This window comes from Lutjanus erythropterus, chromosome 14, assembly GCF_056507025.1.
Source record: "Lutjanus erythropterus isolate fLutEry1 chromosome 14, fLutEry1.hap2, whole genome shotgun sequence".
NCBI classification, from domain to species: domain Eukaryota; kingdom Metazoa; phylum Chordata; class Actinopteri; order Lutjaniformes; family Lutjanidae; genus Lutjanus; species Lutjanus erythropterus.
This window is the reverse complement of record NC_139330.1, coordinates 6,199,328-6,226,645: the sequence shown is the minus strand read 5'-3', so window position 1 is coordinate 6,226,645 and position 27,318 is coordinate 6,199,328. Positions and strand designations below refer to the sequence as shown.

At 40.6% G+C, this 27,318-nt stretch overlaps 2 protein-coding genes across 3 annotated transcripts in view; one reads left to right on the top strand and one right to left on the bottom strand.

Annotated features, from left to right (window-relative positions):
- The window catches only part of slc35f3b (solute carrier family 35 member F3b), a 64,633-nt gene extending 42,976 nt beyond the window's left edge, over positions 1-21,657 (top strand). For both annotated transcript variants that reach the window (XM_084736376.1, XM_084736378.1), the window contains exons 3-8: positions 6,499-6,841; positions 12,687-12,906; positions 16,636-16,761; positions 18,243-18,435; positions 18,546-18,635; positions 19,267-21,657. In XM_084736376.1, coding sequence (XP_084592502.1) covers positions 6,499-6,841; positions 12,687-12,906; positions 16,636-16,761; positions 18,243-18,435; positions 18,546-18,635; positions 19,267-19,508 — 1,214 coding nt within the window. In that variant the 3' untranslated portion in view covers positions 19,509-21,657. The remainder of the gene's footprint in view (positions 1-6,498; positions 6,842-12,686; positions 12,907-16,635; positions 16,762-18,242; positions 18,436-18,545; positions 18,636-19,266) is intronic.
- A 1,658-nt stretch (positions 21,658-23,315) lies between these two features.
- On the bottom strand, positions 23,316-27,245 carry LOC146315115 (5-hydroxytryptamine receptor 1D). The gene is made up of 3 exons (XM_084736163.1): positions 27,005-27,245; positions 25,103-25,263; positions 23,316-24,950 (listed from the first exon to the last, which is right to left on the bottom strand). Exons 1-3 carry the CDS (start codon positions 27,153-27,155, stop codon positions 23,631-23,633), a joined length of 1,632 nt encoding a protein of 543 aa, XP_084592289.1. The 5' UTR covers positions 27,156-27,245; the 3' UTR covers positions 23,316-23,630.
- Positions 27,246-27,318: the final 73 nt, after the last annotated feature.

Below are 27,318 nucleotides of genomic sequence, written 5' to 3'. Positions count from 1 at the left end.
GCCAAAGATGAGTTTAAACAAGCATTATGCATTCTTGTCTTTCATTTGTGCAACAAAGCTCTTTCATTTTGCATGTCTTAAACAGACTTCACACTATAATGTTTGATTATGAGCATGACACAATGAGTAAGTTGCACCAGTCAGTTCATATTCATCACAGAGGAGAGATCCAGCAGACAGTAAGACAAGGAGAAGAGTTTCTCTCAAGTGTGTGTCGGTGATTGATCTGTTTACCCTCTTGAATCAGTGAGGCAGAGCGCTGCAGTGTGCTCTCACTCCTATGGAGGTGTCGCCAAACAGCCAAACAGACAAACCTCTCTTACCTCAACGTCTCCAACTGAGTCGAGGTCCCAGTGAAACACTCCTGACTGTGGTATGGCCACCCTGACTCACCAGCCCTAGTCGGATGTCAGCGTCGCTGCTGCCTGCTAGGATCTTTTTTCTCGCTCTGGGAAGTGGCAGGGCGGCAAAGAGAGTGGTGGATGGCGTGGGCGGTGGCCTGTTCAGGGAGCTACAGAGGGACATAGCGCGGCTTTCTCGGCCTGTCATGGCCAGGTTCTGTGAAGTGTGAGAGCAGGCAGTCAGGCAGGGCTCTGCTGGCACGTTTGGGATTTGCAGCTATCAGCAGGAGAGATCTGCACTGCAGAGTCTGCAGGGGGAGGGAGGAGAGCGGGAGTGGGAATGAGGCAGGTCGGGAAGCAGGGAAGCATGGACGGAGAAGGAGGAAAAACTGGAATACTGGCTAGTTAATGGCCAGATAAATCTCAATACCACTCGGGCTGCTTCGACCCCACTGGGAGGAGGACATATATTCAATGCCCAGCCCATGAGGTGCTCAGTGTACTAAAACACTAGAGACAGACAAATGAGCATATAAGATAAGGATTGATTCACTGTGCCTTTAGTGGTTAAGAGACTAATTCATCTACGGATTTTAGCACTAGGTTTTGCCCCAAAACAAGTGAATTCTTCTCCTAAAATGTTAAGGAGTTTTAAACTGGTTACGAAACAATAGTTATTCTTAATCACTGCCATCGGGTCGAATTCCTCTTGAAATCACATGAAACGAGTCAGGCAAAGTTTCAGTGAGTAGTATGTTAAGCACTTAAAAAGAAGCAGGAGCGGATTTTTAAGATAATCTTATTTTTTAAGTTGTATTTTGTGGTTAGTATAGTGGAAATACTACTGTTTGACTACCACAGGGGCCTCCAAAAACAACAAAATATAAAAGTTCCTTGTTGTAGTTGAAAAATATTATAAAGTTCGCTTTGATAAAAGCCCAGCAGGGCTAAAATATTATTCTTTCTGTTGAGAAATACTTTTAGCGTCATAGCAAAATAGCCTTTTAACACTTTCGATACTTTTGAGACCACCTTTACCTCTCTACATTGAATTCCATGGTATAAATATCTTTTAATTCATCTGAGTCGTTGTAGTGTCAGAGTGGATCCAAAGCTGGTTATACGAGGATCCCAAACACTTTGTTCCTGTCACTAGAGATTTCACAGATGCCTGTGTGCTTCATTCGAGTACCAGAATTTTGAACTTCGATACAATACTAATATTAAAAACCAATACTTGATGCTTCTTTCAATTAGACAACAAAGAGGAAAAAGGTCGGTATCCACATGTATGTTGTGTAATACGCGCTAATATGAAAACTTTTTTTAAATACGACATAATGAAGATTGGTTTTATTTGTTAGCTTTTCAGGCAGAATTATGTCTGTATTTGATCATTTTTCTTAATTCAGGTATAGCATCTAAATATATTTTGCTCTATTTGTGTTTTTAATTTATAGTTACATATAATTAATAAATGCCCTGATGCCATTTAATAACAGTTATTGTTAAACTGTAAAATATTCTACCTTCATTACATATGTTAAAAAAAAAATTATATATTTTAAAGCTATATTCTGTATATTATATTCTGTGCGAAGAATATCAACCTTTAAAAAATAACAACCTGCACACAGTGCTGATACAGAAAAGATCACTGAACATTGTCTGGTTTTGCTCTGCTGCAAGTCAAATTTCAGGCAGGAAAAGACAACCGAGCTAAAGTCTGGAATGAGAACTTTGATTTTTTTTTTTTTTTTTTTATTAGCTTTGATACTATTGAGTGCTAATATTGTGTTGTTTTAAAACAATTAAGTATTGATACTTTTGAGTAACTTGTTTTCATCTACAGTTAAATTAAGCATCTTTGCCAACGCAGTAATCTGCAAGCACACCTAATCAACATCCGTTTGAGAATAATTATGAAATATGACATTAAATCGAATGAAAGATTGCATCACAGGCTTTTTACTGCAGTCATCACGGCATTTCAGACTGACCCTGACAGTTGACATCTGATAATAAACTGATAAGGTTAAGAGCTTTCACTTAATCATTTAGCAGTTACAGAAGGACACTCTTCCTTGGTGTTTGAGTCATGGTAATAACAGCTTCAGATGTCATTAGCGAAGGAGCCTTTCTTCCTCGTTCAGCCACTCCACTGACCCAGCGCTCTCACACTGATGAGTTCAGCGGTGCTCCATGTTGTTCATCAAGGTTGATACAGTATCATTAGTTGCCGTCAGGCTAAACATAAAAAAAGGTCTGTTATCTTCCAATCATTGAGTCAGTGCGTCACTGGGCAGAAAATGAATATACATTGATGTCTTAGCATTTAATCATAGAGGCTTTAATCAATGTTGTATACCAGAGTTGTTCATTTAATAAAAGAGAGTCTAGGAACAGCTTCATTGAGGACTGTGGGCTGTTTGACAGGAACATCACCACGTTTATGCTGTCATGACACTTTGCTAAGTGTGGTCATATGTGCCAGAGCTGGAAATGCTTAGCTGGGTCCCAGTGCCTCTCTGGGGGCTGATTGGCTTGGCCCATCACTGCGTTTGGAAGATTAAACTGTGCTGCAGTATGGAGCGGTGGCCAGGGCCACGGGATGTGGGATGGAGGCCCAGGAAGGACAAAAACTAAGCAGCGTAAACAAGAGATGACCTTCAGAACCAGACAAAGAGGCTTGTAGCTCAGAATAGAGAAACTTAATTCTCACCCTTGTGCACAAGACTTTGACAGACATCCACGTGTGTCTGTCTCTTTTTCTGGTCTTTGCTGATTCATCATTCCACCACAATAACAGACCGTGATCTTGAATCATCTTTCATTGCTGCCAAATTTGCATCAGGGCTCTCAGAGCTGTCAAGTGCTTGTGAAGCAGCAGGCAGCATTGTTCAGGTTGTCCAAACACAGCACTGTTTCATCTTAATTGCATCACGTTTTAATTTTTTTCCTGCAGTAGATAAACAGAAATAAGAATCTCTTGTGCATTCACAGGAGAGCCTGGGGAAGCCGGGGCATTAGCATGGGGGGCGATAGTCATCGGGGAAGTTAATCTGTGATATGATGAGGCCACCTGGCAAGGTCACAGGCAGCTTTCCCAGGAAGAATGAGTCGCCTCATTGGGCATGATGGATGCACTCTTATACAGCTCTTTTGTAAAATTCGTAGCAAGCTGTTTATATCAGGCGATAGGTGTCCCTCTCATTATACAGATCACAGTGGCTATGTTTATGTGGATAATATTTCTTCAATCTGATTTAAATCATAAAGGGTCCTTTGGCTTGTCCCTGTAGGACAGCCCTTTTTGGTTCCTGGTATAATCTTTTATAAAGGCCCCACTTGGAACCCTTTCAGAGGTTTCTAACAAGGGACCAATATAAAGGGTTCCACCTAGAACTATGTGTGAAAGGTTTCTCCCAGAGCCCCCTATGAGAGGTTCGACAGAGAACCCTTCTATGGCGAGAGAACCCTCTCTGGGGCTTCTATCCAGAACCTCTATCTTATGAACCAAGACCAGACAGAGCCAGAACCAAACAAGGGGGTTCTACCGAGAACATTTTTTTTATTCCAAGTGTTTTATCTAGAAGGCACTCGGGGGTTTCTACTGAGAACCTTTTTATACTCCATGGGTTTTATCTAGAACCCATTTCGGGAGTTCTACCAAGAACTGTTTTATATTATGCTACAAAGAACCCCTGAAAAGGGTTCTTAATGGAACCCTTAGTCTCACAAAGAATCCTTCACAAGCCCTTTCTTCTTAAAAAAAAAAGGGTTATTCAGAAGCAAATGGTTCTGCGTAGAACCTCAGCCCTTCAGGAAGAACCCTTTTGGAACCCTAATTTCTAGGAGTGTGCTGTTAGGTTTCTGTCCCTTTCAGAAACTTGTTCATGGCACATCACCTACCCCTACACAGGGCAGAAATGTGGTTAAAGAATATGTTTATTCTAAGCAGAAATAAACAATTGCATGAAGGGTTTATATGTTTATTATTTTCCTTTTGATTAGATTATTAAAGGTTCACACCATTCTTATTAATCAGATTCATTCATCAGACTGGATTGGATCAGTCTCTTCTGATTCAAGTGTTTACATCAGACACTTTTATTCTGGGTGGGTGGTTAATCTGATTACTCAGGGTCCATGTACATGCAGCTAGTAACATGAGGACAGACAGTGGGATCAGTACAAGGTATATGGCAAACTGACACAGGACAACTAAAAATAATAGTAATCTAATAACATTTTTCAATGTGTAACTCCAATTTAAGTTAGATTTATTCTGGTCTCACTCAGACTTTTTGAAGTGCGTTCTGTATTCCAGTCAGCGCTGTACAGTGCAGATGAATCGGGGAAAGGCTCCCTGCGGCACATCATTACCTCTGGAGACACCATTAGGGAGATCCCTCATTTTTAACTTGTTGGAAGGCAGGAAGCTGCAGAAGATGCATGGTGCATATTATAGAACCACTATGAAACAGAGATGATCTGGGGTTGTTGTTGTGGTCATGCTGTTTTGTTCTCTGTGGTGAAAGCATAGCTATAGGCTCTGTTTGGCTCAAAGATGGTCTGAAATGATGCATTAAGGCTTTGGTAATGATGTTGGCTGATATTCATTTGTGTTATTCTTAGCCAACATATGTTAATGTATCATCAATACACAATGTCACAGAGAGATAAAGGAAGGCAGATAACCTGCCTGAATGAAAATCTGCTGCATGAATAATGTATCAATTGTTATCTACAGAATAAATGTCCATTTAGAGGGCCTAAATAATTCCATGTTGCATTTGAGTTGATCAAATTTTATACTTTTAACACACAATTCTTCAGCTGCAACAGAAAGTGTATCTAAGTAAGTTTAATGACTCAAGGGAACAAAATGACCTTGGTATTAAGTAAATCAGTTTTGAAGCACCGAGTGGGTGTGAGTGGGACAGAAAACAACACGCCAACACTTTGCTTCAGTTCACACAATACTGAAGAAGTATGGTGGCTATCAAGTTTTGACAAGAGCAATAGAAAAGTTAAGTGTTGCCTTTGTGCGCTTGGGCAAACACGCACACACACGTCTTTGTAATTCGTGAGGTGCAGAAGAGGTCCTCTTGGATTGGATATCAGATCTGCCCTTTTTTGTCCTCTGTTAGGCTGCAGCCTGTCACACTTGATCACCACATTTTTATCTCAGACGTCTGATTGATTACTTTCAAGTTCAATTAAACTGAGAAAGCAGCTATTTTTATCCGGAAAAGCATGTCGAGACATGTGTGACCTAAAGTTAGTCATATAGATAGAAGAGTGTTGTGCTCTTAGTTCTACATTGTTAACGCTTTATAATAACCATCATTAATAAATAGTAAATTGATAGTCAAGTTTGAAGTGCAGAACAAACAACCAGATGTAGCCTGACTGGAAAAGACAGGAATTGGTCTGTTTACAAGCAGACTCTGACATGGTTCATTTGCGGTCTGAAATGAACCAACTACAGGATTTTATGATAGAAGATATTTTAGCATGGTTTCAAAAGCTGAACTTCTAATAAACTGTTGAGGAAGCGCCCTTATAATTTATCTATATAGACCATGCATATATTTATGTCAATCATTTCATAACAATGCTAACATGTATGCACATAAGATGTTAAAACTGCTGTGCTTGTATCATACTCTGTGTGCCCTGTCAGATTAAAAAGTGTGTGACAGTGATCCCACAGTAATAAGCCCTGAATCATGTACAAGAAGCACCCTGTCACCTCCTGTGTTTATGATCTTAATCTGTTAGTCACTGTAACGTTAATGTAGACTAATGGTTATTAGAACACTTGTAAAGTGGAGTGATACGAGTAGTTAGAAGTCCCAGTAATGTTGTACTCTATCAGCCCTCATTGAATGTCTCTCACCCAATCAAATTACATGGTTGGAACTAACTGTTGCATTATGATGGTTATTCTCAAGTGTTACCAACACTTGGTACCAGAATTTGTAGAAATACAATGTGCATAGATAGTGTGTAGTTTAATATATTCTTGCTTTAGTTGAAAATGTGCTTGAACTAGAATTGTGTACTTAAAAAAAATATTCCTGAACATTGAACACATTTGCATGAACGGTGTGTTAAGCTGTCGATCTACCGTGTGTGTGTATGTCTATAGGAGAGGACCGCACCAGGGAGAATGTGGTGGGCACCACAGACGCACAGGCGGCTGGCGGTGCTGCAGGAGCAGAGTCCGGCTCCAACAGACGGAGGCTCCACTGCTGCATCAGAGTAACAACCGTACAGGTGCGCAAGGCGTTGTGGGGAGTCGCCATGGTGATGTGCGTGTGCTCATCCTGGGCAGGCTCCACCCAGTTGGCCAAGCTGACCTTTAAGCAGTTTGATGCCCCCTTCACCCTCACCTGGTTTGCCACCACCTGGAACTGCCTCTTCTTCCCCCTCTATTACATCGGCCACCTGTGCAAGAGTCCAGAGAGGCAGACGCCCAGACAGAGATTCAGGTGAGAAGACTGTCACTGCAAGCAAGCAAGTAAACATTAGTTACATAGCACTTTAAAAAAAAAAAACCCCCACAGAAGTTAGAGAGTGCTACAAGAAGATGAAGAGGAGAGAGAGAAATAGAATTAACAGAGGAGACCATAAATCAAACAAAGATAAATAAGTGTATAGTCTCAAAAGTAAGCCAAAGAAAACAAGGAGACTCCTTCTTTCACCTTGGAACAACCAGAAATCCCAGCTCTGAAGATGGGAGCCCCCTGCCAGTAGTCAGAGGTCACAACAACTCCTTTAAATACAAAGCTGCCTGACAATGTCATCTGCTGCATTTCAAAATTAAAAGTCAAAGTTAGTCCTGTAACTCCCAGACGGCCAGTGGAGAGAAACTAAAACTGGGTTGTTGTGCAACATACATTTAATTTTTGTTAAAAAGCCTCATTCTGCACCAGATGGAGTCAAGATGAACAAGGTTTCACAGTCGAGGCGTAATAACAGCATGGATGACTTTTTCAAAAAGTAAGGATGTGGTTCAGGGCTGAGGAGATTTCATACAGAGCTAAAACACAACTGACAATGCATCAACTTACCAGGAGTAGGAGGGAGAGTAACATGAATTTCAGTAGGTCAACTTAACAGTGTACTCTTTCCACCCTGAGGCACTTAAATGCTATTAAAAAGAATCTGTCAGTGATGTGGGTTTATTTCTTTGGTTTGTTTAATTGCCATAAGTGTTTGCCTGGTTAGCCATGACATTAAGAAGAAATAATTAGGAAAATACACACACCATGATGGGAAATCAAAATGTCTTCTGCAGCGCCAACAGAAATGATTAAGAGAAAAATACTGTAAATGTCAAGTCAGCTACAGTCAGGGAATTGTTTTATGTCTACACTCACAGATGATGCACAAACTTCAACAATCAGACAGTCTCACATCATAAAAAAGAAAACAATTTTCCCCATCAGCAGTCGACCAGAATGCAATGCATTTATTAGAAATCGTGTTGAAATTTGTGTTCTCAACTGATAAACAAATAGTCTCCCTATTCTTCTTTATACAGATTAAACCTACAGCTGAAATATTGAAGCACATTCTGTGGAGATGGTTGAAAAGCCTTGTGAGAAATAAATGAACGCTGTGGTTCCCAACTTTAGACAATGCATCTCACATCATACAGAATCACGTATCTCACAGCCCCAGGCAGGAGGGCGCCAGAACATGAGCAACTCTTATTTAATGTTGTTTCTCAGTCAATATTACCAAAGCAGTCTGGAATGTCTCTAAGGCCCAACATATCTATATCTCCAGACACCCAGAGTCTGCTCAGTGAGTGTTCCATGAAAGTCAGTGAGGCCCTCTTTATCCATAAATTTCTTCAGCAGTCAGGTACAATGAAGATGCCAGTTTAATCTCAAAGCAGCATTAAAGCCTCTGGAAACTCAAATCCAGAATCATCTTCTAATCATGTAATTTAGATTTTAGTCAGATTTTGAAATACTGTCTTTAACATTTCTGCTCACTTTCCTGTATTGGGTTTGAATTGGACATACTTGTGCTTGGACATGTATTATGAAAATCCATAAACCGATCATAAAAAAATCCCCATCAGTTGCTAAGTGGATGCAAAAAAACTTCACTGCTCCCACTGCTGCTCCCTGTCTGAGTCTGAGCCAAGTCATCAACGGAGAACTGAGGCTGTTATATCGCCTCAGACTCCTTTGACAAAAAAAGCAATTTTACTTTGCAGAAATCAGCATCAGTCTAAGTTTACACTATATTTAGAACATTTTCATTGCTTTACTTTCCCATTAGAGAGCTCTTCCACAGGGAACTGAAGCTGCCTCCTGTGCTCTCTTCACTGAGACAAGACTGTTTTGAAAAAAACAATAATTTTACCTTGCAGAAAACAATAGCTGCTGGTCTACTGCTGCCTCGATCTGCAACAAATAATGTAAGTTCTGATTTGAACTAACGTGTTAAACCACCAGAGTCACAATATAACACAAACAAACTAAGTGATCAAGGCAGTGTTTGACAAGAAATCTCTGTGTCCTGCGAGGTAGGCAGCATAGTTGGTGGCTTCAGATGGCAAAGTAAAGTGGTAAAAAAGTTCAACACAGTGTACACTTTCTACCCTTTTTTTTTAGGTGGTTCTTTTTTTAGGAGGATAAAATATGTTTAGTTTCCATTTTTCAGAATGTTTACTTTTACTCAGATTTTTCCTTAAATGAAAAACTAAACTTGTATGTAAAAATATATGTATTTTTCTATTTAAAGCTATGGTTGCTGAGGCTTAAACATCAAAGATATATGAATTTAGCGGCGAGCCAGAGAGTCCATGGAGATTTTCCCTTGAATAGATTTTCTTACCAAGACCACCTTCTTTGTGTATGAGGAAACACCCACCTCATGTTTAATCTCTTTGGCCAGTTTACAATTAGGATAGCAGCACTCTCATAATTTAAGCCTGTGGGTAATCTCACCAAAGGAGCTATAGTTCTTTACCTTCCGTGTTTGCTGGTTAGTTATGCACAGTCACTCTGTTCATATTTCATTTCCAAAAAGCCCACAACTTACTAAATTTGGATTATCAGGTTCCCATGCCATCTTTAGTTATGCTGCTGCAGCAAACAGAAAGAATGTAATCCTAAATGTGTGAGAAGTGCTTTCACAGTTGAAACAGTCCATGAATCATGGTCTTTAGACAAAAGTCTTATCTCTGCTACCTGCTTTGCTACTTCAGTACACAGAGACAAAGAAGGTGGTTGGATAGAAGGTGTGTTGTGTGCAGTGGGGGGATGCTGCATCTCTGTGATGTAATTCTTCCTTTTGGAGGGCTTACACCAGGATCTGGGGCTCCTGCTCCTCGGCCCAGAGCTGATGTGCTCCGAATATCAAGCACTCGGTTTCCTTTGTGTTTATTCAAAGTGCACCTGCTGGTGAAGCTCAGACAATGCGGAAAAATGGAGACAAAGAGTTGACATTTGTAATAGCTGTCCTGTCGTTTTAAATAAAACAGTGGTCAAAGTAGATGCAAAAGACCTGACATTGGTAATAGCTGCTGTCTCTCCTCATAGATGTGAGTGGAGAGGACTCGGACGCTTGAAGAATCAGATGCTCTTCATTATTCTACATGTGATCAGCAACTTTCCTGCTGTATTGAAATTTACCTGATGAACAGTAATTTTTTTTTCAATTGTCTGGTCAGGAAAATGGGTCAGATATCTTCAAATTAGTACGTACGCTTTTGCTTGCTCCCTGCTAGCGACCAGTCCCTGTTACCTAGCCCTAACTGATATCTGTTCATGTTTTGACTTCAGTAGAATGAGTCCATGCTTCTTTTTATCGCCGGATGCCCTGGCTTGTGCATCCCCAGTGGCGGGGGAAAACACAGAGGCTCAGTATTTTAGCCAAAGTATTGTTTGACATGTGGCTGGGTGAGGTGGGGATCAAAGTGCCAACCCTTCAATTACTGTTATATATTAGCTTAAAAAAACAATTTATTAATAATTAAAACCTTGCACAAGTAGTATTTTAGCTTTTATCATAAGTTGAGCGTTAAAGTTCATTCTTGACCTTGGAAACAAGAGTTTGTCAAAAAATACTAACTCCCTGTCCACTTACTAGCTATCATGGGTGATTAACATGCAGAATACAGTATATCACAAAAGAATAAGCAAAATGTAATGATTTAATATAGTCTGATCCTTTATGTAAATAAATCCAGCACTCATAAGTTCTACTCCTGATTTTAATTTGCTCAGTATAGCCAAACCAACTCAAAGTGATGTCTAGTCTGATGTCTGTAAAATGAAATACTTTGATTTGTAATGCAGTGCAACTGTTTACCTGATGAGCTGCGAGATGCTTTCAGATCTTCTGCCATAACAAACACCTTCCTCAGCAGAGTTGCGGAGCTGGAAGTCTGTCTAAAAACCGGATTAGAGGTCTCACAAGTGCAACAGCAAAGCAGAAACAAAGCACAAACTGTTATTGAGTTGGATTTGAAGGTGGTGCATCCAGAGTCTGTAATGAAATGATGACAGACTTTAATGTGATTGTCAGTGAATTGGTGTTGTGTTTATAAGGGGGGCGTGAGCAGTGTGTTTTTAGTGCAGACTCAGCTCTCTGGAGCTGATTCAGAACAACGCTGCCCCTCAGTATCCGGCAGGGCAAATGTGCTACCTGCCACTACTCATTTATTGCTGCTTCATCACTTTCACCGGGCCAGATGCTTTCAGGGTAAACTGTGTAACTCGAGAACAATGTAAATAGTAGCAGTCAAAATGCCAGTGTTTCAGTAAATGCAGTAATGTTATATTTTGACTCGGCGGGTCATGTAGGTTGGGAGTAGAATAAATTTTTAGTGGCACCACAGCAGAGTCATGCACAGGATCACAATCAAATATTTTAAAACTGATACATAACGACACAGTTTTGGTTCCTCTCTCACATTACATGGAGTGTGACACATTGACTGTCAGGCCAATATGACAATAGTGCAGTTTGTATTTGTTTGTATGCTTTTGAGGCCACTTTCATCCATTTCAGATATTAGAAAAGCTACAGCTTCTTATGTGCAGACAAAAACTCTTCTAGGCATGGATCAAATGCCGACTTAAGTCAGAATTTAGTGAAGATGAAGAACATCCATAATATATGACTAACCTTCATACTTTGCCTGAAATGCAGCCCTGGAAGCTGAATCATTTAACAAAATGTCAAAATGTTTCAGTTTTATTTCCCAAGTCTGTCCAGTGAGATGGAGCTGACTATGATTCCTTATGTACTGAGTCATCAGATATTTGACATATGCACAAGAACCAGAAACAGTTATTTGTGTATGTCCCAAGCGTATGTATAAAATATTGACATGTTGGAGCCTCCATCATTACTCACATATGGAACTTCATATTCAGAAACTGAACCCTGAAAGACCCGTCAAGTATCACTGACAAGAGAGGGAGACAAAAGAAAACTTTTTTTTTCAGTAGATTTAACAAACTGCTGCCTCTTGTTACAACAGGCTATAAAATCTAAGCTAGAGACAATCTTGTGATGGGACCAGACCAGCTGTGATGCCTGTCAGCACACTGACGTTGTGACCCGTGATTATGCAGTGTCATTACTAGATTATTATATGAGTATGGTAGTGTGTCCCCTCGGAACTGCCATAGAATTGTATCTCCATGTCCTGTTAATTATTTTCTTATTAAACACAACTAAGTTACTGACATGTGGTGCTGAGATGAAGAACCTTTCAAACCCAGTAATCATATCCTTGTCCATCGCAATGTTTCACTGTGGATGTCGTCATATGCTAGTTTGGTAGAAGTCATCCAACCCTAATACAGAAACATACACAGTCAGACAGGCTGACACTCACAAGGTGAAAACAATACCAGCCACACTGTTGCGGCTAGTAAATATCTTGCACATAGTTTAATACCTCATTCCAATTACATTTGTTCTACATTGTATGGGCTTAGACATTGCCAAACATAGGCAAAGACAAATCATGTAAAACATCCTAGGAGGCAATAATTTTGTTTCATTAATGGAGACAGCTTAACTAAGGTTAGAAAATGCCTTATAGTCGATATGATTTATTTGTAAATATAGAGTAGAGTTGGCCCCATATGCAGTGTGAAGCAATATTCATTTAGATGTAACTGTTGAAATGGGAATTGCTTTACACCCTCATCCCTGTGTCTGGTCTCTCTGGTATAATTTGCTCAGACAGAGCTGTTTATATTCATAAATATTGATCCAAGTCCCAGACCATAATAATATTTACCAACACATTTTTCAATATGCCAACCCTGTCCTCTGCATTGTGTCTCTGCACAGGGAGTGCTGTAGGTTTTTCGGGGACGACGGGCTGACACCCAAGGTGTTTTTCACCAAGGTCGCTCCCTTTGGCCTGCTGTGGATCCTCACCAACTACCTGTATCTGCAGGCCCTCAGGAAGATCAACACAACAGACGTGTCAGCGCTCTTCTGTTGTAACAAGGCCTTCGTCTTCCTGCTGTCTTGGATTGTACTCAGAGACCGCTTCATGGGGGTCAGGGTGAGTCCATCTGCCTGTGCTTATGTGACAGAGTTTTTTTGTATACAGTTTTTCACTTCCTGAGAGAAAATGTCACTGCTACATCTTTAGATAAAAGTCAGACACAGGTGGGACACCACAGTAGCTCAGCTGGTAGAGTGTGCACCCCATCTACAGAGGAAGAGTCCTCTGCAGTGGCCCTGGTCTGATTCCAGCCTGCAGCCCTTTGCTGCATGTTGTCCTCCTTCTCTCTCATATCTTAATTTGTTCTATCTGATGAAGGCTCAAAAAGCATCAAAACATATTTGAAAAAATAAAAAAGAAGAGTCAAACACAGGCCACAAAACAACAAGCAACTGTTAAAAGAAAGTCATTTTCATAAAGTAATTGCCATAGTTTCATATCGACTAATATATAATATGTTTGCTAATTAATAATAATAATCTAATTTATGTCCTTTTATCATTTGTTCATATAATATAAATAACTTGTTAACACTACTTTGTTAATAGTTAATAATTAGTTTATAAAACATCTATAAACATTATTTGGATGCTATTATGAAGTAACAACTGATAATTAAACACATATGCATGTAAGTCATGTATGTTACATTACGGTATATTACATCACATCTGTGAACTTAAATGCGTAGCATACTTCATTTTCAACCTTCATCAATTCAACCCAAATCATGATCTTTTTCTAAATCTAATAGTTTTTGCACCCTTATTTTGAAAGTTTACCCAGGCATTACATATTTATCATTGCTAATCATGCTGGACATGCAAAACTGACATTAGAGGAATACTTACAACATTGTAGTTTGAAGCGTAGGGCCACTGACCACACTGCTGTATTTGACGAATAGGGAGTGAAAATGAGTATAAATATTATATGGTTATTGTAAAGTTGCAACTGATGCTTATAAACCTAATAATTGCGACATAAATAACTTATAACTCATATATAAAATTGTTTGAATGTTTGTTAACAGTAAAATAACTTAACTAAAGTTTAATTGACAATTAATCACTAATTAATAATTAAATGTACAATTTATTAATGCTGCTTATTGTAAAGTGTTACTGTGAAGTCTGTATCAATATATCATTCTTTACGTAAAATAGCGTGCTGATGCAAAGGCTTGTTAACAGAGAGGTAACAAGATGACCTTCACTCACCTTCAATAAGTGTCCTGGACTGTTCGCTTATCACCTCTACTGTGCAGGACTTCAGTCATAATGATAAAATAAGTGTTAGGGTCTGACTGACACTGGAGTTTATATTGATATACCGGCCAATATTCTTTATACCAAATATAGTATACAGAATATAAAATATATGCATAAACATTTTAACAATGATCCATGAAATGTGGTTAACACTTTGGTTTCATATCAGCACATATTGGAAAATACATATGACTGATAAAGCTGTGATAGGCTAATATCTACTGTGTATAGAACTACCAAAGGAATGCAAATAATGTGTTGGGTTGCTCTGTGCAAATTTACAGTGGAACGTATGAGCTACACAGTTGAGTAGCGAGCATGTTAACCTGTGTGACAGCGATTTTTTCCCACCATTGATCACCCTGTCATTCCAATGTGCCTCCTGGTGTGTGTCTGCATGTGTGTGCTTGTGTGTTTGTCACTGAATTTTGTCCGCGTGAGGAGAGATGAGCAGAAGAGTAAGGCATTCAGCTTTGTGAATTGAGGTATCTCCTGCTCCCACCCCCTCGCTGCTTCTCCTCAGATGCTCTCATATCTGCAGCCATCCTGCACTCTGCAGAATGGATTTCCCCCCTTTTTTTCACACACTCACCACCAGCCCATCTCTCCCTTGTGCATGCCCCTACTCCCTACCCCCATTATCTGCGATGAAAGGCCTCAGCAAGAGACAAATACTGTAATAATCCTGCTTCTCTCTCTCTCTCTCTCTCTCTCTCTCTCTCTCTCTCTCTCTCTTTCTTACACCCACTGCCTCCCTCTCTCTCCCTCTCTCTCTCTCTCTTGCCTGTTGGTGGGGATTGCAGTATTTGGATGTCTGCAGCAATGCAGGGGATCTTGGATGAGTTTGTCATGAAAGTGAAGGAGGGGAGAGAGAAAGATGGAGGATGCTAAATCATCCCTGTTAAAAAGGGGATGTGGGTTGTTTTGGTGATATTGTGTACATAAATAGATGGCTCGGATTTATTGGCTCAGTTTGGACAGAATGGGTTGTACAGGGTTACAGTCTTGTAAATTAAATTTTAATGTTACTGCAAGGAGTTTTTAACTGGTTACGAAACAGGCTCTTTTTATGAAGTTGTTCTTAAAGGACAAATCTGTAATATATTCACTGTATTTAATTTTATTCTTAACCTTAGGACTTATCATTGGTTGTTATTGTCAGTATACGATTTTGTGCTCGTCTTGCACTCCTGCAGTGCCTGGGCTTCCCTCAGTATGGGGATGAGGGGACAGGGGGAAACAACTCGCTTTAACCATAGATCGTATATTAAATAGGATTTCAGCCTATTCAGCATACGGTCTATGACTGCAGCTCGCTGTTTGTACTGCTGCATGCACGATCAGTTGCTACATATAGCTCTGTTAATGCCTGCCACTGGGTCAAATTCTCTGTGAAATCAGATGAAATAAGCCTGTGTTTACATTTTTCCAGGCAAAGTTACAGTGAGTAGTATGTTAATAAAATATGAAAGTTACTCGCTTTAAAATTTAAGAGATTTTTGATATGTGTTTGGATTTATCAGTTGTAAAGGGAGTGAGATATACTTTAATCCACATACTGTGGTAACAACACTGTAATCACACAAGCTCCTCACTGTGCAGGTGTCACGATCCTTTCCCCCTCAAATTGTGCTGAAACATCTCAAGAAACTGAAACACCAACACATGCGGGGTCGCTGACCTTGTAAGCAAACAGTCACAAGAAATGAAAGGTGTGTGTGTGTGTGTGTGTGTGTGTGTGTGTGTGTGTGTGTGTGTGTGTGTGTGTGACTGACAGGCAGCCTGCAGTGCAGAAAGAACCATTTTGCCAAAGGTGCCCAAGGGCTTTGGCCAAGCAAAAACACACGGCTCATTTATCTTCCTGACACCTCCTTAATGCAGAGCTAATCCACTCAGCTGGACTGCACGCTGTCCCTATCGCTCTGCTTCAACCCAGTGCGCTTGCGTGCGCAGTTATGACCGCATGCACTAAGACATACAACACAGACAAGCATCTAAAGTATAGATGACAGATCTGGGCTCTGACTCCTGAAGGTTAAGAATGAAACAGATGGTTTGAAGCTGTGATAATCGCAAAGGCATGGAGTGGGAGTGGGTGTAAGAGGTGGGGGTTGGTGGATCGGGGGGGGTGGGGGGGGGGGTGTTTGGTTTGTAAACATGAAGGCCGTGTAACAAAAATCAATGTCAGACACTGTAGAAGCTGCCTGTCCTGTGTTAGAAGCACTTGCGCTGTGAATCTGAGAACAGATTTAATTTGTAGTTTGCCTGCGTGTGAGTAAACATGAGGAAATAAGCAGTCTGCTGACAATAAAATAAAACCAGCATTTTAATTATACTGTTACAAGCCATGTCCTGCGAGACTTGTGATCTCTGCAGTGGATAAATAAGTGGAGGCCATGTGTGCCTGCTGTGTCCCCACACAGCAGTAAAGACTCAGGCATCTTTATCACCACACTGCGAACGGCGTGTCGTCCATCCGTCATTCACTGATGTTCCTCCTTTTCTCTCTCTATAGATCGTAGCTGCTATCTTGGCCATAGCAGGCATTGTAATGATGACCTACGCTGATGGATTCCACAGCCACTCAGTCATCGGCATTACGTTTGTGGTGGCCTCTGCTTCGATGTCAGCGCTCTACAAGGTATTTGTTTGCATTCAAACAATGATAAAGAACATTACGTCTGCAAACCTCACGCTTGGGTGTAGGCTAGGTGGGTTTGCAAGATAAGTATAGCAGGAAATTTTTAATTTAACTGACACCTGAAAGTGCCGCTGCTGTTGGAGTCATGCTTTCGAGTTCCTGCCCACATAGTCAACCGACACAATCACGAGCAGAGCTTAGCTGTCAATCATGGCATGAACCCCCTCCTTTTTAATTAAAACCAAACTGATCAGAAAAGTGGATATTTGAACAAACACCAGCGTTACAAGAAGTACCCTTGTTAAAAATTTATTTGAAGTGTACTTTGATGTTTTAGTTTGGCCATCTCCTGCTACTAGAGTGACAGGACTTATGACCTTATGCTGCAGCCAGCCACCAGGAGGCGATCTAGATGCTTTGGCTTCACTTTTGGGAAGCTGTCATGTTGTCCATTTACAGTCTCTGATATATATATATATTAGATTGAAATAACTGAATTAAACAGAAGCTCCCTGTGTGGGAATATATTGTGCAAAAATTCCCTTTCAAAAATTACACATTCACAATTCTTTACATGGCTGTAAAAACACATAACTCTAGAAACTCAAAATAAAACGCATGATATGTCAACAGTCTTCTTGTCAATTCAGGATCAATATGATCCATAAAGATAAACAGTATTTCCATACAAACTTTACATTTTGGATTTTGTAGCTAAGAACTCGCTATGAGCCTCCTGTGGTTAGCTGTGTTGGTTTAGTGGGAGGAGTTTAGAAGAGAATGGTTTAAAAAATTAAGATTTCTCACTAAAATAAGTGCTGGTCGAGGAATCACATGCATGCCGTGTTAAACACAGATTCATAACACTGTTGGTTAACCAGCTATTGTGTCTGTGGAGTTTGATTTTAATTTAACACAACTCAGCTCAATGCTAAAAATAGCAAAGTTGTAATGTTATGATCAAAACACGAGGATGCAAAAGCACACGTTTGCGCCCCCCCTCGGTCTAATAGTGGGGTGCAGCCGCTCTGTTTGTTCAATTGCTCAAACGCCTCTGCTCAACACCTTCATTTGCAGCACAACAAAAAAAAAAAAGTAAAAAATAGCTCAAACATATGTATGAATAGTCTTGTCTTATATAAGAAATCCTGGACTAGCTCCCTTCTACTTATGTAACTAGGTGGCAGAAGACAGGAGCAGATTATGAAATGTGAGACTCGGCTGACAGAACTGTGTGATATGTGAGTGTTTGGGTGCTGGCCCCAGGCTGAGATCTCCTGATCAAGGAGGTTTCAGGACAGATAGCTATATTTTGACGGGGCTCTGGTCTCCTCTGCCCTGCTGTCTGTGCTGCCTAATGTGATAAACAGACAGCAGAGGCCCTGTGCCAGAGATGTGACAGGTGTTTGGCAGTTGTGCCCTCTGCTCCTTAAGGGGGCAGAGTCTGTGCATTCAAAACTCTCCTCCTTGCTTATCCTAAGGTGCTCTTCAAAATGGTCCTGGGCAGTGCCAAATTCGGAGAGGCTGCACTCTTTCTGAGCATCGTTGGAAGCGCCAACTTTGTTTTTATCAGCTTTGTGCCGGTCATCCTGTATTTTACACATGTGGAGTACATTGGCTCACCTGCGGACATCCCCTGGGCCTACCTGTGTGGAGTATCAGGCCTGCTTTTTGGTATGCAACTGATATGATTATGCAACCCATGAATACCAGTTTGCAAGTTTTGTGGTTGAACACCCTCACCGTGTAGTCTGCTGCCACTCTAATTTTGCTTGTCCCCACAGCTTTCAACATCCTGGTCAACTTTGGCATTGCGATTACATACCCTACATTAATCTCCCTGGGCATCGTCTTAAGTGTTCCTGTAAATGCCAGTAAGTTTCTTGGCTTTCCTCCCAGACGCAACTTTTTAGATGTGGTCAACATTAAATATTTGATGGCATTGAAATCCCCCCAAAAGTTGTCATTTATATTTGATGAAGAACAGAATTTAAATTTCAAATTGGTTTCCTTCACATTGTGACAAACATCCAAACTTATTATTCATGGTGATTAACTGCAAATAACACTTTGTGAAATGATTGTTTACATTAATTCTATAAAATCTTGTTTGGTAAAGCTACTACAAGGAGTTTTTAACTGGTTATGAAATAGTCTTAGTTTAATCTGGGTGCCTCAATATGGCCTACATAAGCAAACAAGACCATCAACAAGAGCTATATCTAAATTGTTGTTCTTAGCATCTGCCACTGTGTCCGATTCTTCTTTACATCTGATGAAACGAGATTGTGTTTACATTTTCTCAGGCAAAGTTACCATGAGTAGTATGGTAGCCAGTTAAAAGGAAGCAGGAGATGTAACATTTTATGGTTATGGTAGTGGAAACACTGCTGCTTTTGTCCACGGCGGCCAATAAAATCTCAAAGTTCCTTGTAGTAGCTTTACTTACAATGCTTACACATTCTGTCATGTGCTCTCTAATAAAGCATCCTTATAATTTTGCAGTGGTGGACCTCTACACGTGTGAAATTAATTTCAACACAGTGCGCCTGATCGCTGTGTTCATCATCTGCCTGGGTTTCCTCATGCTGCTGTTACCGGAGGACTGGGACCAGTGCATCATCCAGCTCAGCACGAAGCTGCGCAAACGTGACGAGCCAGCAGAGGGCAGCGGAGAGGCAGGTGCTGCCACAGGGCTTAACTGGAGAGGGAGAGCCAGGACCTCCATGTCAACATTTGCACATTGACTCCATCACGTATTTCCATGCCAACAGAACACACACACACAGACGCAGGGAGGGAAACACGTTAACACCTGTTAGTGTTGATGTCGGGACACTTGACCTGCCCTCTCTTTTGTGCAGCTTCCCGAAGTAAAAAAGTATTTTAGACAGCTGATCAGAGGATCAGTAACATTTCTCCAACAGGGGAAGATGCAGGAGGCACAGACTGTGTATCGTTCATTTGCCGTCCATTCCACTCCGAAGTTATTCGAATTGGTGCATGGACTCATATCAATTGTAATCCTTCTTAACCCCAAAATATGATCAGGTATTACTGATTGAGTCATGTATTAATTTTCGCTGTACCTCTTAACCATTCCATTCACTACATCCTTGCGCCTGGGAAGACTTGCCAACATGCCTGATATTTTTCAGCTCTGAGAAACAAGACGGACACTTTTTCGAGGCAGGCCTAACACCTTGTGGACTTGCTGTCTTTAACATGTACACATTTACACACCTTTAAGATCCAAAGAAGAATGCCTAAAATGCTGAATGCCTGAAAACAAAAGGGAGGCCCACAGTGGCGTCCCTCAGGTGTAAACTTAATGACAAATACCTGCCTTTCATGCACTGTACATAGCTGTGTTTCACACCTTGGATGTCCTGGAGCTCTGGAACCAGTCGGCTCATCTGGTGTGAGGGGACCTGTCTGGACATCTGAGGATCAATCTGAGTTGGAGAAGCTTTCACAACGCTTCACTCTGTTCATCCTGAGAGAAGAGGTCAGGTCTTTTATGTCCACACCGATTGGCTCCCCGTGGTTATGTGCTTTCCTAAGGCTAAACTCCCACTATTTCAATGCTGAAACCCATTGCTCAGGCCCACAGTTTAGTCACGAGATATCTAAAACCAGTATCTCTATTGCATAAGTAATCAATGCATGAGATGGTTGACATTTGTTTGTCTAAAAGTGTGAGTGCTTTCAGCCCATCCATAAAGCACTTGCCTCACATCTTCTGTTGCCTAGCAGCAAACAGTATTAACATTTTATCAATGAAGCAATACAGGTAATACATGTATTGTCATTCAAATAATATTCTGTAATTTTTTTTCCCACTGTCCATTAGCTGTTCTATTAGGTAGCATACTTCCACCATTAATGCTTCAGGTATTGTAATCTTTGGATGGACTAAAAGCACTAAGAGCTTATAATACCAGATACAGGCTTCATGAAAACTTGGAACTACCCCTTTAATATCTCTGAACATCAACCATAGCTATCACTGAGCCTCCCTTTGAATTCTCGTCACATGTAACTTTCTGGATGCATATGCACACAAACTAATCTGCGGCAATCGTCAGTTAAAGGGACAGTTCACCCAAAAATCAAAAATACTTGTTTTTCCTACCTGTCGCACTATTTATCCATTTAGATTGTTTTGGTGATTCCGACCATAGAGATGTCTGACTTCTGTCCAGTAAAATGGAACCAAATGGTGCTCGGCTTGTGGTGCTCAAAGCACCACAAAAATACATTTGGAAAAACTCAACAGCAATATCTCTTTAGTGATCACATCTTTTTGGGTCAAATTGATGAACAGATGATTATTATAATCATATTGTTTTGTTTCTTTATTTCTCATGCAAATTGCCACCTAATTGACATTTGTGCCATTATCGCATTAAGACAAAGTAATTATACAGTCAGCTTCGCCATTTTTCCCTAACCAAGGGCCTGCTCAAGGGGACAGTACGTGACTTTTCTGTCTCTATCACTAGCAGACTGTTTCTAAACAAGGCAGCCTGAGGAACACCAAGTCTCACTGCTGAATCTCATTCACTGGTTTTTGGTTGTTTGTCATAAGCTTCAAGGAGATGTTATTCACTGGAAGAAAATTACTTGTTTTTCCAGTCATAATTTCAGTGTGCACGCAGCAGCAGCCTCAGGTAGTCAGCTGGAAGCAGACAAGTTACTGAGAGGCAAAGTAACATAAAAGTAGAGAAAAAAATAGAATTACTGTAGTTGTAGAATTATTTTCCCCATGTTGTCATGTATGAACAGCCTCATAGGAATGATTTCCACTGTAATAGAAAGAAAGAAGTTACATGTAACTGCTCAAAACAAGATCTGTGGATGGTCATGACGTCTGGAAAGAGACTTAACAGTTATGTTTTTGTTTTTGAGCGCCATCTAGCTCCATTTTATCAGAGAGAAAATAGACATCCTTGCAGCCAAAATATCAAGATATCTCCAAAACTCTGCAACTTACGCCAAAACAATCTAGATAGATAAATGGCACCACAGGTAAGATGAAAGATATGTATTTTTGTGGCGAACTGTCCCTTTAAATTGTTTGTTTTTATTTCCTGAAGAAAATGACGGACAGTAGATGGAAACTGTCTCACTGTGGCTTTCGGAGAGGTGTGCTGACACATGAGAATGGCTCGCATTTGTCCACCTCTGCTCTTCGTGAAACTGTCTTACTGTATCTGTTTTCATGAATCACATTTCTGAGGCAAGTTAACAACCGAGACGAACCTGAGAGCAAATGAGGCACGCGCCTTGTGAAGCGACTGGTGGAAACTCTGCCTTGTTGTGAATGTATGAACATCACTCGACCACACACGCTCGCTACGTGCTATCTGTTTTTTACAGTGCCACCACAGACTGCTGCAGAGAGACTCTTTAATACTTTCCTTCTTGTACTCATCTGACCGAGTTGCATTTTTTTGGAACAAACTCTTGACGCATCGTACAGGACTTTTTATATTTTTGCATTTGGTTGCTTACTAACCTTGAGGGGACAGTGAGCGACTTCTGCAGGATGAGCATGCACATACTGTATGAGCAGATACAGCTGACAAGTCCACTTCACTGCCTTTTCTTTGTTTTGCAATAGAGTACAATAGCACTGTTTCCCATTGTCATTCTCTATGACAATAAATAATAATATTGTATTCCTCTGGAATTATTGCTAGACATAAATGTAAACCTTTGTAAGGAATGATGATTTTTACACTGAGATGCAACATATGATTATCACATTTGAGGAAGAAATATTTAGAGCGTGAATAAATGATGGGTTTATTAGATCTACTGTTGGGTGTCTTCAAGTGTAATCACATGTACTATATAAAAGATTTCTTTTCAATACATTTCCTTGTCCAGGTTTGTTTTTTCCTCAGTATTGAAGTGCTTCGCAATTACTGATAATTGGAAATTGCCACAGGCCACATGACCGCTAGAGCTGAAATTAGTTGATTAATTGATCAATATAATGAATCTGCAGCTGTTCTGATCGTGTTTTAATTTGTAGATTGTCAGATTTAAAGCAAAAAATGCAAACATTCGCTGGCCTCAGTGTCTCACATGTGATGACTTGCTCCTTTTCTTTGTCTTACATGAGACTAAACCGAATATTTTGGCATGCTGATCTGACAACACAAGACATTTGAAAATGTCATCTTATTTTTACAGCTGAATAGCTTATTAGCAAAAATGGCCCAAAATCACTGATTCCAGCTACTCAAATGTAAATATTTGCTGATGTCTGTGATACTAAGGTAAATATATTTGGGTTTTGGATGACTGATTTAAGTTGTGATGGACTTTTTTTTTTTTTGACTATTTTCAGACATTTTATTGACTAAATGATTAATAAAGTAATTAAAATTATCGGATACTTGACAATGAACATAACTGGTTCACATTTTATTTTACAGTACACTAATGCAATGTAACAAACTGTCATTTGTATTAAATTAGACTCTAGGGAAACAACAGAACTGTACTTTCAACTAAATTTAAAACACGTATCTGCTATTTGAGACAGACTTTCTTCACCTGGTTCCATACAGGTGAGAGAGTAGTCAAGCTATATATTTCTCTGGGGAACAGGGAAGTAGCAGACATGTGATTTTATTTTAGTTTATAGTACAGTTTTGTGGTGGAGTTTCCCTAATTATCCTCTAATTAAGTCTAAGGGTTTAAACTGTCTGATAAAGAACATTATTTACAGTTTTTGATTAATTTGATACAAAATCTGACTTGTTACATCTTTGTGTGCTGTAAAATAAAGTGTGACTAATAATTGTTAGTTGGAGTCCTAGTTGGAACACCACAGGTGAGAATTTTTATGCTAACTAGCAAACATCATGTTCTACTGTCACTGTTATCTGGCCATAGAAGAAAGTGGCCTGCCGGTCCTTTGTTAGAGCAGAGAAAGGTAGTCTGCCTCCCTCTTGTGGCCGAGTGGGGACAGGCAGGCAGTCCATCCTCCTGTCCCCACCAGCATCTTGCCACGCGGAGCAGGACGAGGAGGTATTTTCATGGTGACACACTTTGCATAGATGCTCCTCAGAATTATGTTTGAAGTCAGTGCTGACAGTAAAAATGGAGGAGGAATACTTGGTGTCCTCACAGGTTGAGGTCTCAGAGATGGAGGGCGGACTAGGATGGGTGTTGGTCAGAGCGCAGGGGTCGCTGCTCCTGCCGTCATCTCCCTCTGCCCTGCCCTCCCCTGCCCTGCCCACCACACTCCCCAGGCGTGCTCTTATTTTTTGCCTCAGTCCCTGAAGAGCGCCCTGGAAACGTTTGCTCAGCAGAGCGTACAGTAGAGGATTGATGTCAGAGTTCAGTAAAACCAGCCAGTATGAAAAGGTAACAGCAGAGGATGGGATGAGGCTGGATTGGCGTGAGATTGCAGTTTCTGTGGCCTGAACCAGAGCCACACCTATGTAAGGTGTCCAGCAGAGGAAGAAGGCTGAGATGACCAGGAAGAGGCGCACCACCCCATGGTGGTTATGGTGCTGCTGGGAGTTCTGCAGGGGTGGGTGGGAAGTGCTCTGAGCCAGGAAGGAGAAGAACCGTCTGGATGTAGGATTAGGCTGCTCTGTGGTAGAATCAGGGAGAGCAGGTCTGATATAACTCCCCTCTTCTCTACTGACCTCAGACACAAACCGTCCACTCACATGATAGATCAGTCTCGAGGGGCCGTGGACGCTCCCACAGTGCTGGTGAGACGAACCACCTGGTGTGAAGGTAGAGTTTGGATTCCTGCTGCGCTGGACAGAGTCCTCCAGTGTGTGAATCCTCCTGGCATGGCTGCGGGCCACCTTGACGATGTTCACATAGCAGAAGAGGATGACCACTGCAGGTATGAGGTAGGAGAGGGCAGCCATGAAAGCCGTGTAGCTGGGACTGCTGGCCCAGTTGACTGCACAGCTGTACATGGGATCCACATAGCTGACAGAGCTCCAACCCAGCAGAGGAGGGCAGCTGGTGGCCAGAGCCTGCAGCCAGATCCACAGGACGACAGTGCAGGTCCTCCACAGGGTGCAGCGGGAGTCATAGCGCAGGCAGTCCATGATGGAGTGGTAGCGGTCCAGGGCAATAGCAGCTAAAGTCAGCACAGAAGCTGTACAGTACACAGAGGAGGTGTAACCCACGTATGAACAGAGGTCCTGCCAGACAGGAGACAGACACAATCTCATCAAATGCACTGAATCAAAAGAAAATGTGTGTCAAGAGGTCAGCTTTAGGTCATCACAGATACTACTGCTGTGATGTTACAGGGCTGTAAAGCATTGTAGAGTACCGGACAGATGTAACGTACAGTGCAGTCCACCCATCCACGGTTCATGATGGACAAAGCAACAAAAGGCATCACTCCAACGCCCACCAGGAGGTCACTGACAGCCAGGTTCATGATCAGCACTGACGTCACTGAGTGGAAAGTCTTGTTTGCAGCCACAATCACAATGACAAGAATATTACCTACACAGCAACACAACACACACAATGACACAGAGGTCAGATCAGGTCGGATTCTAAACCAGGCAGCCGATTTTTCCATTGGTAACCCAGCAACAGAGGCATAAATTGACACTGCTTCACACCTGTGATCTAATAACTGAATTCAAAGTCTTAATTTGATATAAACAGTACTGAACAGCAGGAAAAAAAACATAAAAATAACTTCTATTTTGAGATATTGATATTTTACTACACATAACTGCAGAATGCTGTGCCCTGATTGTGAATTAATTGAGCAGTCATGCAAGCACAGACTCTGTTTACTTTTAAGATACAATGCAAATAATTAGACATGGATTTATTCAGGTACTGAAATCTGATATTGTTGCCATCACCAAAACAAAGTAGATGTGAGCAGGATTTTGTTGGTAGTTCTAAAAGCATTAATAAATTGCATTTTATAAGTTCAGCCACTGTCTTTCCACAGTGTTTCCACTACTTATAATAATAATAGTTGTTTTTTTCTATTAATTAATAAAGGTGCATGGATAACTTTTCAGCAAACCAGTGTGCCATTATCAGTATTATCAATGTACTAATTAACTGCTAATTTCTACTCAAGTCTGCAACAGGAAGATATTAATAATGTGGCGTGTGTCTAATCTTCAGTTAAACCATGTAGTTTTAGTTTTGAATGTTAAAAAAGCCTTTGATAAAAAATGGTTTTACAACATTTCATCAAGTTTGCAGTTATAGTTAATAGGTTGTTAATAAATTCATAAATTCAGATGCTTTGCAGCTCTTTTCCAAAAGGCCAGAGATCAAATGGTCTTTTTTGGGAACTAAAGAACTGAAGGAGGATTACCACTAACCAAGCTGTCAACCTTAAGATTGTTCTTATTATTGAATGACTGATATATCAGGCAGTAAATGATTTGTTAAGCACTAACAAAGTTGTAAGTTATACCTATGTATTAGGGGTCCTGGGGGATCCCAGTCAAAAGAACCCAATTCCACCCATGCAATTTTAATAGATGCAACTTTTTTTGTTTGAATTTAAGGCTGCAATACATTATTTTCATGGCTGAATATTTTCTCAATTAATCGATGAATTGTTTGGTCTATAAAATGGCAACAAATGGCAAAAAAGTCTTGTTTTGCTCAAAACAAAAAAGATATTCAATTTACTGTTATAGAGGAGTAAAGAAACCAGAAACTATTCACATGTAAGATGCTTAAATCAGAGAATTTTGACTTTTCTTCTAAAAAAAAAAATAGATAAATTGATTAGCAAAATAGCCAATTAATTTAATAACAATTCATAATTGAGTAATTGTTGCAGCTCTACTTGAGTTCATATTTGCTATGGATCCTAATTTAAAGTATCTCACACTATCAAGGGGGTAGGGGCATTTTGAAACATAAAATTTACATAAAATACAATAATAATTAAACAACAATAATAATAATAATAATAATAATAATATCCAGGTGACATTAATTACATAATAATGTTTTGGGAATAAATTTAACATTTTGCTATAATGGTTGTGATTCTTAGACTAGTTTATTCTTGAGGGCAGGATGAGGGTTAATAATGTGGAAACTGAAATATAATGTAGAATTTATATGCTTTTGATAAACAGTGTGGATAAGCTTCTTATTAAAAATTCAGGCTAAATCAGCAGAAAGCAGTTAGGAACTAGAATTAGAACAAGTTAGAGGTTTTTATTGACGTTTTAAATAAAGAATAATTGTGTACCTGTCACAGCGCCCAGACACATCAGCACCATGAGGATCTCCAGGAGCAGCTGGACCCGCCTGGACACACCGAGCCCTGCGCCCTCCGTCCGGCTCGAGTTGACCGCCGCTGCCGCCCGCGGGGGCGACCAGGAGCCACCCAGGTCCTCCATGTCCCGCTCCAACAGCCGCTACCCTCCCATGATGAGCCCTGAACAAGCGTGACTTAACGGAAAAAGAAATGAGTGTGATCAAAGGTACTGTCGGATTTTCTCCAGGTGAACCAACTCCTTCACTGTTTGAAAGAGGGAGGAGGACGCACGGGCACCTTAGTTA

What these genes read in the sequence shown, in the direction of transcription:
- LOC146315115 (XM_084736163.1), bottom strand. Translation starts at nt 27,155, where the DNA reads ATGGAGGACCTGGGTGGCTCCTGGTCGCCCCCGCGGGCGGCAGCGGCG. An exon ending in GTGTCTGGGCGCTGTGACAG is followed by an intron (nt 25,264 to 27,004) that starts GTACACAATTAT and finishes GTTGCTGTGTAG; the next exon opens with GTAATATTCTTGTCATTGTG. An exon ending in GTGGATGGGTGGACTGCACT is followed by an intron (nt 24,951 to 25,102) that starts GTACGTTACATC and finishes CCTGTCTGGCAG; the next exon opens with GACCTCTGTTCATACGTGGG.